The 14,971-nt window shown below is 44.1% G+C and overlaps 1 protein-coding gene across 1 annotated transcript in view; it reads left to right on the forward strand.

Moving 5' to 3' along the window:
* MNAT1 (MNAT1 component of CDK activating kinase) overlaps positions 1 to 14,971 on the forward strand; it is a 61,455-nt gene that overhangs the window by 32,974 nt on the left and 13,510 nt on the right. The window contains exons 7-8 of the mRNA XM_085894578.1: positions 687 to 805; positions 10,449 to 10,615. Coding sequence (XP_085750704.1) covers positions 687 to 805; positions 10,449 to 10,615 — 286 coding nt within the window. The remainder of the gene's footprint in view (positions 1 to 686; positions 806 to 10,448; positions 10,616 to 14,971) is intronic.

Here is a 14,971-nt window from a genome sequence, read left to right on the forward strand (position 1 = left end):
CCACAGTAGACCTTCTGTCGGTTCGGACCAGACGGGATAGCCTTCGTTGCCCTCGCGCATCGATGAGCCTTGGGCGCCCAACACCCTGTCGCCGGTTTGTGGTTTGTCCCTCCTCGGACCAATGTCGGTAGGTACTCACCACTGCTGACTGGGAGCACCCCACAAGCCTTGCCATTTCAGAGATGCTCTGTCCCAGTCGTCTGGCCATAACAATTTGGCCCTTGTCAAAGTCACTCAGGTCTTTATACCTGCCCATTTCTCCTGCATCCAACACATCAACTTCAAGAACTGACTGTTCACTTGCTGTCTAATATATCCCACTCCTTGACAGGTGCCATTGTAACAAGATAATCAATGTTATTCACTTCACCTGTCAGTGGTCATGATGTTTTGGCTCATCGGTGTGTATGTATATGTATGTATGTATATATATATATATATATATATATATATATATATATATATATATATATATATATATATATATATATATACACATACATATACGATGATGATTATTATTGGTGAATTTGCTAAGTATAATTTTTTTTTTTTTTACATTTAAATGTTCAATAAAACAAACATGAGCTCTCATATCATTTTGGTAAGAATGCTAACCTTGTTTGTTTTGTGAATGATATTGATTGGGTCACCTGATTGATGGTTGTTGCTAATTTTGCATTTAGGTGCAAGTATGCATGCAGCCCCCTCCACGTTGTGAGGAAGTACTTTTCCACTACGAGCCACTGGTCCTAGAAACTCTTGGTCCTCCATCTCCTGAGGCCAAAGATCTTGGCCGCCTTGGGTAAGTGACTTTAAAAAAAAAAAAAAAAAAAAATTGTTTATGATGTATGAGGGTGAGTCAAAAAATATCCGCAATGTATTTTTATTCAAACAATATAACTACAATTGAGCATGTACAAGAGCATCATTTTTCCACATCGTTCCCTCCTTTTCAACGCAATTAATCCATCGATTCACAAGCTTCTGTATACCCTCAGAAAAAATGTTTTTGGCTGAGTGACGAGCCACACATGCACTGCTTCTTTCACTTGTTGGTCGCTGGAAAAGTGGCGGCCTCTTAAAGAGTCTTTGAGTGGACCAAACAGGTGAAAGTCCGAAGGGGCCAGGTCAGGACGGTACGGAGGATGCTTAACACCTCAAAGTTCATTTGCCATAGGGTTTTCACAGTATGGGCGGCAGGGTGTGGACGGGCATTGCCATGGAACAATGCAACACCTTTTGACTGTAGCCCTCGGGTGTTTCTATGGAATAGCTGGTTTCAACTGGTCCCGGAGCATTTCACAATAGCAGACACTGTTTAACGTTGTGCCCCCCCCCCCTCTTGATAGTTTTCCAAAATTGGGCCTTGTGAGTTCCAAAAAAGTTTGAGCATCACTTTTCTGGCTAATGGTTGACTTTTGAACTTATTTTTGACTGGTGATGTCGGATGTTTCCACTCCATACTCTGGCGTTTGCTCTCTGGCTCATAATGGTGGATCCACATCTCATCTCCAGTGACAATGTGTCTCAAAAAAGCATTCTCTTCATGACAAAAGAGGTTCAAAAGGTTTTGGCAGATTGTCACACGTTTGTGCTTGTGCTCTTCTGCGAGTTGTTTTTGAACCCATCTTGTAGAAACTTTATGAAAGCCAAGTCGGTTGTTGATGATTATGTACCAAAGTTCGTTCATGGCACTAAAAAAAAATCAGGGTCTCAGGTGATCTGTGGGGGTTTGAGTGACCGTTTCTCCTGATCCAGGTGAGCTTAAAGGTCCCCTGACATGAAAAATAAACTTGTTATTATCTTGCCAAAACGAAGTTTTTGCAAGATATGTTAGTCAGCTTGTATGTTTTTTTTATCTTGCCAAAACGAAGTTTTGCAAGATATGTTAGTCAGCCTGTATGTTTTTTTTTTGTTTGTTTGTCTGTAATCACGTATAAAAAATTCTGCAGAGCACAGTTATCATCGGAAATTTTTGTAACTTCGCATATGAGAGGCCTATAGAGGTCCCTTTCAGTGGACAAAATTTTGAAGGTCAAGGTCAAAGGTCAAGGTCACTTTGGCGCAAATCAGGGGAGTCGACGAAACCCTTATTTTTTGAGTAATTTTGATCGGATCGTCTTCAAACTTCATGGGAATATAGTTCATGGTCTGGCGTTCAGCTGATTAATTTTTGGTGGCGATTGGCCTTGACCTTCATATGTTTTTTTTTTGTTTTTTTGTTTTGGTCTGTAATCACGTATAAATCACTCTGCAGAGCACAGTTATCATTGGAAATTTTTGTAACTTCGCATATCAGAGGCCTATAGAGGTCCCTTTCAGCGCATAAAATTTTGAAGGTCAAGGTCAAAGGTCAAGGTCACTTTCTCGCAAATCAGGGGAGTCGACGAAACCCTTATTTTTTGAGTAATTTTGATCGGATAGTCTTCAAACTTCATGGGAATATAGTTCATGGTCTGGCGCTCAGCTGATTAATTTTTGGTGGCGATTGGCCTTGACCTTCATGGTTAGCGCCTCAGGTCAAACATATTTGACCCCAAGGTCAAATTTTCAAGTTTTAGGAACCATATCGTGTAGTACCTCAAATTGAACACCTCGATGAGTGCTTTCTCGATATGTCAAGCTTGAGACATTATGACGTCATTTGGTGACATTATGAGGCAAAAGCATATTTTTCATGGTTACTCTGTAGAACGATTCTCATCGGAATCTCTCGTCGGCAGATATTCCTCAAGGAGTCGCTCCTGGTGGATAGCAGCTCTGTTCACCTCAGTGTGACCTTAAGGAAGTCACATGTGGTCACCTTTTGGCAAGATACGGGTCACCCTGCGGGTGACATTGGTTTATTTATATATTAACTTGACCTTCCGAGTGAAGAAATCACCCACGTTTTTTTTTTTTTTTAATCAAAAATGGGATAATTAGAGCAATATTTCGATCATTTCTGGAGCCTTTCACAACGTGCTATGCCCCGCCCCTAAAAAAAATGGACTTCAGCGAATCGCAGCCTGACGTCACATACAGTAACTCGCACAGAGTGGATTGACTCGAGAGTCGAGATGTCGCGCGCCTTATAAAGTACGTACAAATGCATTTTGCACATGTTGGTGCAATCTCTGTGAGCGTCTTAATTCCAGTAATTGTTTCGCGAAAGTTTTTAAGAGTTTTAGCCGTACTTTCGAAAATGCCTGCAAGAAGTATCATAGCAGGATGCAGCAATACAAGCAAAGATGTTGTAAGCCTTCATGTATTCCCGAAAGATGATAATCGTCGGAGAATATGGACATCTAAAGTGAAGCTGACGAGGGTAAACTGGAAAGGCCCCAGTGACACAAGCGTCATTTGCAGCGCCCACTTCGAAGACAGTGACTTTGATCACGGGCTCTATTCATCCCTCTATTCATCCCAACCCCTCATTCCTCACACACAGATACAACAAATTATGCTTCTGTGCCGTGTATGCACAACAATCACGAGGCAATTATTTATCCCTTTACTACCTTGTCGTAGTCGTATACAAATCCAATACATGTATGCACAATAAAGGGCTATACCATGTACACAAAGCATAAAATTTGACTGTTGAACCTTTCCATTAAAAATAAATAAATAAAGGGACATACAAGTAAAACAAGCCGGTAGGCGACATGGCTGCTCGCTCTAGATGGAAAGCTGGCCGACGCGACTCACAAATATTCATGTACATGCTATCAATCAATTTCATTTTTTGACAATCGAATGGCCACGGCACGATGATCAGAGTACAAATTAGCGAAAGTTAGAGTATGCATGTATCGGAGATTTTCGTAATTTGTATGTACAGTCCACAATAAGTGTACGATGTACGATAAAGTATTTTAGCTGTTGCTAAGCAACAGAGGTGTGCATAGCAACCATTCATTTTAGTATACATGCTAGCCACATTGTACACATTTCACCCAAGTTTCATCAAAATCAGACTCTTTCCCTTGGAGATATTCGCAATTAACCGTTTCTGAAATGTTCGACATGTACTCGCCCAAAATCTATCTATCTCCTGCAAATATTTTTTGTTAGGGCTGCAAATTGGCATGAAGGGAGCTAGATAGATTGCGCACAGAACTCTAATGTTCGATTTTTCGATTTATTTTTTATTTATTTATTTTTTCGATTTTTTGACCACTTTAAAGGGCCGTTGCTAGGGCCCGGAGTCCCATATTCGAAAGCACACGATTCCCAGAAATATTGGTCTTACCTACCAAATTTCATTGGAATCGGTTGAGTGGTTTAGCCCCTAGGCTTGACCAAAGTTTCGCGGACAGACAGACAGATGGAAATGTCCAGAATAAGGGTGCTCTTGCGAGCAGCCAATACTAACGATTAATATTGCATCATTTCAAGGCGCAAGGAGATAATTTTAAAATCAAACAATGTAAAAAACCTGCACCCATATTTTGCAGCTTATTGAATTGTTTGTTGAAACCAGCCTGCTGGGATAGGTACGATTCCACATACATGCAAGCCAGGTATGGCTGCACTCGACATTCATGGGTTTATTCAAAAGTGAAGGTACTGCTTCCATTGGCTTGCTATTCATTAACAATTAGCCAAAATGCTGTAATAAAAGAAAAGGGAAAAAATGTTGGCACAGCTATGAAAGACAAATTTATCTGTCCTATTACACGGCCTCATTGCCTCGAGACTCTTATGCATTGAGTTATACATTGTGTGCATGCTAATACAAATTACTTGTCAACTCTGGGGTCTAGACTAGTCCGATAAATCCGTCGTCCGTCCGACTAGTCCGATAAATCTGACGTGCTGTAGCTTTCTTTTATTATTCCCTTTTCTTCATTGTTTTCTACTGGCGCTACATGACGACAGTAGGAATAAAATAAATAAAAATGCAGCAGAACGTCAGATTTATCGGACTACTCTCGACAATTGTGTCACAAGGCGTGTTCTGCACACAAGTTTTCATCATATCCGAACAGCGAGATTGCTTCGTTTTATGCGCGGAGAGATACAGCCGATGACATGCGCCGGCCTTGTTTGTGATTCATTCGCCGCAGAGCAACATGTCCGCTGCACTGTGCTGGTCACGTCACCTCACTAAAATATTTCTGATATCGAGCAGTATGCAAGTAGAATTTACATTATTGAATTACGAATAGGATTTAGTCTAACCAGTTGTTATTTCCAAGTCTTCCTTCGATGTCCTCCCGATCGTCATGAACTCCGGGAATTTCATCGCCATTTTCCTCTGCTTGTCCTACTTCGGGCTCGAACTGCTAAGGCCGTATTTCATTTCCAGCTGCCTGAACTTCACCTCCCACGACTACGTTATCCGACAATTCTCCATGTGATTCAAACCAAAATCCATTTCTCTCACACTCACTGTCGTTACCAGACAAGTGAAAGTCCATGTCATCCATTATTCAAAAACAAATGTTCGATTTTTTTTTTAAAGCAGAAATGAACGAAGCGATTGAGTCGACCAATCCAATGTGGAAGCACACAGAAAGGCAATACAATCACGTAGACCACCAACCCGAGTAATTTACGTGTAGCCTTTGACATACTGTGCGTGACGTCATGTTGGTTATGCCCCTTTCAGGAGAATTTTTAGGGGCGTTCCCGAAGACGTTTGTTTTTTTAATTTGACATTTTACAGAATGAGTTTTGTGAAAAAAAAAACATTTTCAGATCTGAAATCACGATGAAAAACTCCTTTAGGACATATATAAATTAAATTTATGTACTTTGGCATGTCAAGGGACCTTTAAGGACACGCGGTCCTATTTTTTTCTATTTCTGGAACACTTTTTGTAACAATGGAAATCATGTAATGGGCAACACTTTATTTCCATCCAGTCCCATCTAGCCTGTATTGTACATCCAGTCCCGTCTAGCCTGTATTGTACATCCAGTCCCGTCTAGCCTGTATTGTACATCCAGTCCCGTCTAGCCTGTATTGTACATCCAGTCCCATCTAGCCTGTATTGTACATCCAGTCCCATCTAGCCTGTATTGTACATCCAGTCCCGTCTAGCCTGTATTGTACATCCAGTCCCATCTAGCCTGTATTGTACATCCAGTTCCATCTAGCCTGTATTGTACATCCAGTTCCATCTAGCCTGTATTGTACATCCAGTCCCATCTAGCCTGTATTGTACATCCAGTCCCGTCTAGCCTGTATTGTACATCCAGTCCCATCTAGCCTGTATTGTACATCCAGTCCCATCTAGCCTGTATTGTACATCCAGTCCCATCTAGCCTGTATTGTACATCCAGTCCCGTCTAGCCTGTATTGTACATCCAGTCCCATCTAGCCTGTATTGTACATCCAGTCCCATCTAGCCTGTATTGTACATCCAGTCCCGTCTAGCCTGTATTGTACATCCAGTCCCATCTAGCCTGTATTGTACATCCAGTCCCGTCTAGCCTGTATTGTACATCCAGTCCCATCTAGCCTGTATTGTACATCCAGTCCCATCTAGCCTGTATTGTACATCCAGTCCCATCTAGCCTGTATTGTACATCCAGTCCCATCTAGCCTGTATTGTACATCCAGTCCCATCTAGCCTGTATTGTACATCCAGTCCCGTCTAGCCTGTATTGTACATCCAGTCCCGTCTAGCCTGTATTGTACATCCAGTCCCGTCTAGCCTGTATTGTACATCCAGTCCCGTCTAGCCTGTATTGTACATCCAGTCCCATCTAGCCTGTATTGTACATCCAGTCCCGTCTAGCCTGTATTGTACATCCAGTCCCGTCTAGCCTGTATTGTACATCCAGTCCCGTCTAGCCTGTATTGTACTTCCAGTCCCGTCTAGCCTGTATTGTACTTCCAGTCCCGTCTAGCCTGTATTGTACATCCAGTCCCGTCTAGCCTGTATTGTACATCCAGTCCCGTCTAGCCTGTATTGTACATCCAGTCCCGTCTAGCCTGTATTGTACATCCAGTCCCATCTAGCCTGTATTGTACATCCAGTCCCGTCTAGCCTGTATTGTACATCCAGTCCCATCTAGCCTGTATTGTACATCCAGTCCCATCTAGCCTGTATTGTACATCCAGTCCCGTCTAGCCTGTATTGTACATCCAGTCCCTTCTAGCCTGTATTGTACATCCAGTCCCATCTAGCCTGTATTGTACATCCAGTCCCGTCTAGCCTGTATTGTACATCCAGTCCCGTCTAGCCTGTATTGTACATCCAGTCCCATCTAGCCTGTATTGTACATCCAGTCCCGTCTAGCCTGTATTGTACATCCAGTCCCATCTAGCCTGTATTGTACATCCAGTCCCATCTAGCCTGTATTGTACATCCAGTCCCGTCTAGCCTGTATTGTACATCCAGTCCCATCTAGCCTGTATTGTACATCCAGTCCCATCTAGCCTGTATTGTACATCCAGTCCCGTCTAGCCTGTATTGTACATCCAGTCCCATCTAGCCTGTATTGTACATCCAGTCCCGTCTAGCCTGTATTGTACATCCAGTCCCGTCTAGCCTGTATTGTACATCCAGTCCCATCTAGCCTGTATTGTACATCCAGTCCCGTCTAGCCTGTATTGTACATCCAGTCCCGTCTAGCCTGTATTGTACATCCAGTCCCATCTAGCCTGTATTGTACATCCAGTCCCGTCTAGCCTGTATTGTACATCCAGTCCCGTCTAGCCTGTATTGTACATCCAGTCCCATCTAGCCTGTATTGTACATCCAGTCCCGTCTAGCCTGTATTGTACATCCAGTCCCATCTAGCCTGTATTGTACATCCAGTCCCATCTAGCCTGTATTGTACATCCAGTCCCGTCTAGCCTGTATTGTACATCCAGTCCCATCTAGCCTGTATTGTACATCCAGTCCCGTCTAGCCTGTATTGTACATCCAGTCCCATCTAGCCTGTATTGTACATCCAGTCCCGTCTAGCCTGTATTGTACATCCAGTCCCGTCTAGCCTGTATTGTACATCCAGTCCCGTCTAGCCTGTATTGTACATCCAGTCCCGTCTAGCCTGTATTGTACTTCCAGTCCCGTCTAGCCTGTATTGTACTTCCAGTCCCGTCTAGCCTGTATTGTACATCCAGTCCCATCTAGCCTGTATTGTACATCTAGTCCCGTCTAGCCTGTATTGTACATCCAGTCCCATCTAGCCTGTATTGTACATCTAGTCCCGTCTAGCCTGTATTGTACATCCAGTCCCGTCTAGCCTGTATTGTACATCCAGTCCCATCTAGCCTGTATTGTACATCCAGTCCCGTCTAGCCTGTATTGTACATCCAGTCCCATCTAGCCTGTATTGTACATCCAGTCCCATCTAGCCTGTATTGTACATCCAGTCCCATCTAGCCTGTATTGTACATCCAGTCCCGTCTAGCCTGTATTGTACATCCAGTCCCGTCTAGCCTGTATTGTACATCCAGTCCCGTCTAGCCTGTATTGTACATCCAGTCCTGTCTAGCCTGTATTGTACATCCAGTCCCGTCTAGCCTGTATTGTACATCCAGTCCCATCTAGCCTGTATTGTACATCCAGTCCCGTCTAGCCTGTATTGTACATCCAGTCCCATCTAGCCTGTATTGTACATCCAGTCCCGTCTAGCCTGTATTGTACATCCAGTCCCGTCTAGCCTGTATTGTACATCCAGTCCCATCTAGCCTGTATTGTACATCCAGTCCCGTCTAGCCTGTATTGTACATCCAGTCCCGTCTAGCCTGTATTGTACATCCAGTCCCATCTAGCCTGTATTGTACATCCAGTCCCGTCTAGCCTGTATTGTACATCCAGTCCCGTCTAGCCTGTATTGTACATCCAGTCCCATCTAGCCTGTATTGTACATCCAGTCCCGTCTAGCCTGTATTGTACATCCAGTCCCATCTAGCCTGTATTGTACATCCAGTCCCATCTAGCCTGTATTGTACATCCAGTCCCGTCTAGCCTGTATTGTACATCCAGTCCCATCTAGCCTGTATTGTACATCCAGTCCCGTCTAGCCTGTATTGTACATCCAGTCCCATCTAGCCTGTATTGTACATCCAGTCCCATCTAGCCTGTATTGTACATCCAGTCCCGTCTAGCCTGTATTGTACATCCAGTCCCGTCTAGCCTGTATTGTACATCCAGTCCCGTCTAGCCTGTATTGTACTTCCAGTCCCGTCTAGCCTGTATTGTACTTCCAGTCCCGTCTAGCCTGTATTGTACATCCAGTCCCATCTAGCCTGTATTGTACATCCAGTCCCGTCTAGCCTGTATTGTACATCCAGTCCCGTCTAGCCTGTATTGTACATCCAGTCCCGTCTAGCCTGTATTGTACATCCAGTCCCGTCTAGCCTGTATTGTACATCCAGTCCTGTCTAGCCTGTATTGTACATCCAGTCCCGTCTAGCCTGTATTGTACATCCAGTCCCATCTAGCCTGTATTGTACATCCAGTCCCGTCTAGCCTGTATTGTACATCCAGTCCCGTCTAGCCTGTATTGTACATCCAGTCCCATCTCGCCTGCATTGTACCTCCAGTCCCATCTCGCCTGCATTGTACCTCCAGTCCCATCTATCCTGCATTGTACCTCCAGTCCCATCTATCCTGCGCTGTACCTCCAGTCCCATCTCGCCTGCGCTGTACATCCAGTCCCATCTATCCTGCGCTGTACCTCCAGTCCCATCTATCCTGCGCTGTACCTCCAGTCCCATCTATCCTGCGCTGTACCTCCAGTCCTATCTCACCTGCATTGTACCTCCAGTCCCATCTCGCCTGCACTGTCTCTCCAGTCCCATCTCGCCTGCGCTGTCCCTCCAGTCCCATCTCGCCTGCATTGTACATCCAGTCCCATCGAGCCTGCATTGTTCCTCGAGTCCGTTTTTTTCTTCTTTCTTTCTTTCTTCTTGTTTCTTCTTCTTTATTCTTCTTCACCACCATGCACTATACAGAGTGTCAGTTCTGCCGAATTAGTTATTTGGCTTGGGTTACAATCCTAGATGCATCACCATTCTGATTCAGGATACTCAATTGAGTAGGCAGGAATTAATTTGTTGAGGGTGCTGGGGATAGCATGCTTACTCTTCATGAATTACACTGTGGGATCTTTAGCCAACCAATAATGTTGGCAGATGGGACATGTAGCTTAACTTCCATCTCATGGGTAGCACACATATGATTTATTTCCCTCCATGCAAAGCATCTTGGTAGACATTTCTGAATGTGTAAAAGCAATAAAGAGAAAAGAAAAGAGAAATAAAAGTAAAAAGAGAAATAAAGGTGTAAAAGCATTTACACACAGTTGCTGATGACTCATTTATATCAGAAAAGAGCAATGGCCACAGACAGACAAACGGGTGAAAACATAACCTCCATACACCTTCCGTAGTGGAGGTAAAAATTAACCTGTTTATTTCACTCTTCACCTGAACATTCCTTCACTTTATTCATTTGTTTATTTTGCTGTACACCTCCCACTCCCTTTGTTGACAGGTTTCTGAAGCAGGTCCGAGAAGCGAGTCCTCAAGAGGTTGGCGGAGGATACGCCTCAAGCCTAGCCTGCCATCGTGCCCTTCAAGACGCATTCAGTGGCTTATTCTGGTTCTCACTGCCTCAAGGCAATACTGGCACGACAAAAACCGAGTCAAATTCTGGAACAGGTACGTAGTGCAAACCATGGTGGTTTCACCTAAAGTGGAGGTTTGTGAGCAGAAGTCTTCTGTTGAACTCAAGTTGCAAAGGCACAACAAAAATATTGCAAGGGATAAAGTTCTTATTTTTTTCACTCTTTTGACGTCAAAAATTGTCACCGACTTGTGATGCATTTGATATCTTATGCTAAGGTGGATTGGAACATCTTTCTGTTTGTATTGTTCCTTGGCTGTTTCATCGTTCACGATAAAGTTTGCTTATCCACTTTTAATTTTCCCTGATTATTGTTCGTCCAACATCACAATTTAGGGTATTCGATGATGGCCAGAAATAACAGAGTAACCTTGTGATTCTTTGGCAAAAGCAAATGTATAGGATTGCTTTTGCCACAGCTTGAGAAATCAACGTAAGTGCGGAAGGTGACCCATTTAAAAATAATTTCAAAATTTGAATGTAGGGGAAATTTTTTTTTTTAACAGGTGTGTTTGCCATGAATCATTGAAAATATTTGTCATTGGAGTAGGTTGACTTGTGAAATGCACATTTGAGCCAAAGTCACATGGCCAAGACTACCTGACAGATTCAGGAATTTAAAGGTAGTTCCATGTTTTAAAGATTGCTGTATTTTGTTTGCAAATTAAATTTTTCTTCAACAAGACACAGACTGTCACGATACTCATTACTGGGACATGGACCTGCAGAGATGCGTTATAACGTGTAACTATTTAATTTGCATATGAATATTGAACCAGGATTTAATTACAAACTAAGCCCACTGGTTGCATTATTCGTGTGGCGTAGCCGTGCCACTGCAGCACAGGGCAGGAATTTGCAATTTGGTCAGGATGCCAGCAACAATTGCCTTCCCTCTGTAAAACACACTGGACAGGATGTCGGGATCTTTAACAACCACTGGCAACTGATATTAATGGACCGCTCCCCTGCTCTATGCATTGATGTCCTGAATGCGAAACACCAGAGTGACAGTTTATCAAATTGAACCCAAATTACACAGCTCATTGTCAAGTACATTACCAAGCTGTTTCCCAGGTGTGTGTTGCATGAAGACTTATGCAATAGACTATTATCCATCAGACCAAAAAAAAGAAAGAGGAATTGAAACGTTTTCACATTTACACACCTTTCACACTCACCTGTAAAAGCTAGTAATAGGCTTGGAGATCACCAACACTGCTGGAATCCCCCCATGAGCAACATCTGCCTTTGTGTCTGCCCTCATACATAACATAATTCAGCATCGGCCCATCTGAGATCCAAACACAGATCTTTCACCATCCATAAAACTCTGTGGCAGTTGGCCAAGGCTCTTTGGAACATATTCCTCATCTGCACGTTCACTCCTGAAGATGATGTCCAATGGCCACCACTCATGCTAAGGCTAAATGCCTTAACTCTGCTTTATCAGAAAAGAGCAAAACCCCGAATCCCTCTATTTTGGAACCACTCTTGTATCTCCAGACAGTCGACCCAACCCTAACAGCAAGTAAACTTCCCTCCTGCCAAGGTGGAGAAATTCCCAGCTTCTCTTGACTCCTCCACCATGATTGGTCCTGATCACATTGATTATGTTTGTACCATATCCTGATGCTGTGTGGACTGTGCTTCCCCGCTGATGGACCTCTGGTAGCTTGTACCAGTTGCTGCATTTGAGCCTGGGGAGTAACTGCTGAAATCTATCAGTTCGGTTTCTTCCCAACATCTTTGCTCTTTGTTCCTTTCACATTTCTTTCTATTTTTTCACATTGTGCTTTATTCATTCTAAGTCTTGCTTTGTCTTTATTTCACTATTTCTTTATCTGCCTAAGGAGAAGTGAATTCTTGCATAAAGTTTTCTGTAAGGCTCACTTGGCTGCACCTGGATGGGTTTGAGGAGGAGGAGGAGATTGGGACCACACTCTGTGCAGAGCGTTGGTGCTGCTTAAGCAGTCTCCTTGGCTATTGGGCACAATCCTGGACAGGTCACCACTCCGACACAGGATACCAGCAAGCTGGCACTCATTTTGCCGACCTCGGAAGGATGACAGGCCGAGTTAACCCCACCTGGTATTAATTCAACAGCTGAGCGGGATTTGAACTCAGGACCCTAAGATCCCAAGCCCACCACCCAAACCATTATTCATTAAGCCAACACCAGGCATATGGGTTTGAGGGTAATGGAATAGTGGCTGAAACCCGAATCCTATGCAGCTTCCTCCTGATGACTCCATCTTTGCTTTTTGCTGATTTGGGTTCCTTCTGATGACTCCAATGCAGTATGTAAGATACTCAGGACTCCATGTTGGGCCAGACCGGAAGTGACGTTTATTTGCGATCACGGAGCACAACCAACCACAACCGGAAATCAACATACGTTACATCTCCCCCTTCAGGGTGGCAAAAGCAGTGACCAAAGTTATACAAGTTAGTGTGGAACGCAAAGCGATTCAACAAGATGAATATATACTTGATAACTTACTAGCCAACCGAGTCAAGACCAATTCAACTCTTAAATCCAACTACAAATCAACCAGTAACCAACTCAGTGCTGACAAAGATCCAAACTTGGTAAAGGCAAAGTTAAAATTCATCACAAATCAAGTTTATCTGGTCGACGACTGATATGACCACTTCCAGCACGAGTTACACAAGGGGAGACTGTATGCCTCGGCGGGGTGACTGCCCTGTCTGGCTCAGGCAGCTCGACAGAACGCGCAGCGTCGGTATCTGGAGGCTTCAGGTTTGACAAACCGCTTGGGCCGTCACTGACCTCACAGGTAGCATTATCAGCTTCAATGAAAGGCCGATAGAGGTTAGCACCCTCGTTGGCTACACTGGTGCTCTTACGTAAATGTCGACAATTACGGCGATAAGTATCACCCATGTCTCGGGACCGAACCACGTACGAATGTGGCTCCGGGTGCTGCTTCACAATCACAGCTGGTATCCACCGTTTGGAACCCGGAGAAGGTTCCATTCTAACTTCGTCATTTTGATGTAATGGTGGAAGATCTTTGTGTGTGTGACGATCATTGTAGAACCTCTGTTTAGCTTTCTCCAGGTGGAAGTGTCTTTTCACAGCAACACGGTCATAAGCCATAGGTACTAGAAGACTATGGGCAGTGGGCAGGGTATTCCTCGGACGTCTTTCCATCAGTAGTTGAGCAGACGAAAGGTGGATGCCTTCCAATGGCGTTGTGCGATAATCCAGCAAGGCCAGGTGCTTGTCCGAACATTTTCTCCAGAGTCGTTTGATGGTTTGTACAGCCCTTTCAACTTCTCCATTTGAACGTGGATACCTGGGACTAGATGTTCTAACACAGATTCCGTGATCTTTGCAGAACTTTTTCAAAAGTTGTGAGTTGTACATTGTCCCATTATCATGCCGTAGAGTCTCTGGTAGACCGTGGCGACTGAACTGTGCTTTCAGTTGCTCAAGCGTTGTGCTGCAGCGTAAATCCTTCACTTCGTCCACTTCGATGAATTTGGAATAATAGTCAACCGTTATCAGGTATGTCTTACCATCAAATTGGAACAGGTCTGTCCCAATTTTACTCCACGGTAGATCCGGTGTAGGAGTCGGTTTCAGGGGCTCAGCAGGCAAGCAGTTTTGATAGCTTGCACACTTGGAGCAGTTCTGAACAGTTTGCTCAATGTCCGCATTCATGGAGGGCCAGTATAGAACTTCCCTAGCTCGTTGTTTGCACTTGACTATTCTGAGATCCGATTCGTGAATCAGGTTCAGCATGTGTGGTCTCAGAGTAGGTGGTACAACGATTCGCATGCCTTTGTATAGGATGCCATCCATAACGGAAAGTTCACTCCGGGAATCCCAGTTTGGTCGAAGATCAAATGATACACCTTGTCTGGCATCTGGCCATCCATCAACAATCATTGACTGAGTTCTAACTCAGTTGCTCTTTGAAGATCAGCATACCTCTCGTCAGAGACAGATAAAAAGCCCAACATTGAAATGTGCTCTAAGTTGTCTATTTCCGAACCAGTATCTGGCAGGTAGGCTCGAGAAAGCGTGTCCGGAAGCTGCATATCTTCCCCTTTTCTGGACCGAAATATTGATGTCATACCATTGCAATCTTCGTATCATGCTCTGTAGTCTCATTGGAGCAGACAGCAAAGGCTTCTTGGCAATTATTTCCAGAGGTTTGTGGTCATTGTAGATGGTGACTGTTTTCCCAAAGATATAACAATGAAACTTTTTGCAGGCATGGACTATGGAAAGCATCTCCTTCTCTATTTGTGTGTACCGTGTCTCAGTCTCCGTGAGAGCCCTGGAGCTGTATGCAGTGGGGTGGTCCTCCTGGACAAGAACTGCACCAAGTCCACTTCGGCGAGCATTACAGTGAATC

The sequence above is a fragment of the Eptatretus burgeri genome, chromosome 9 (assembly GCF_056783735.1).
Source record: "Eptatretus burgeri isolate ZD-2024b chromosome 9, Ebu_testis_v1, whole genome shotgun sequence".
NCBI classification, from domain to species: domain Eukaryota; kingdom Metazoa; phylum Chordata; class Myxini; order Myxiniformes; family Myxinidae; genus Eptatretus; species Eptatretus burgeri.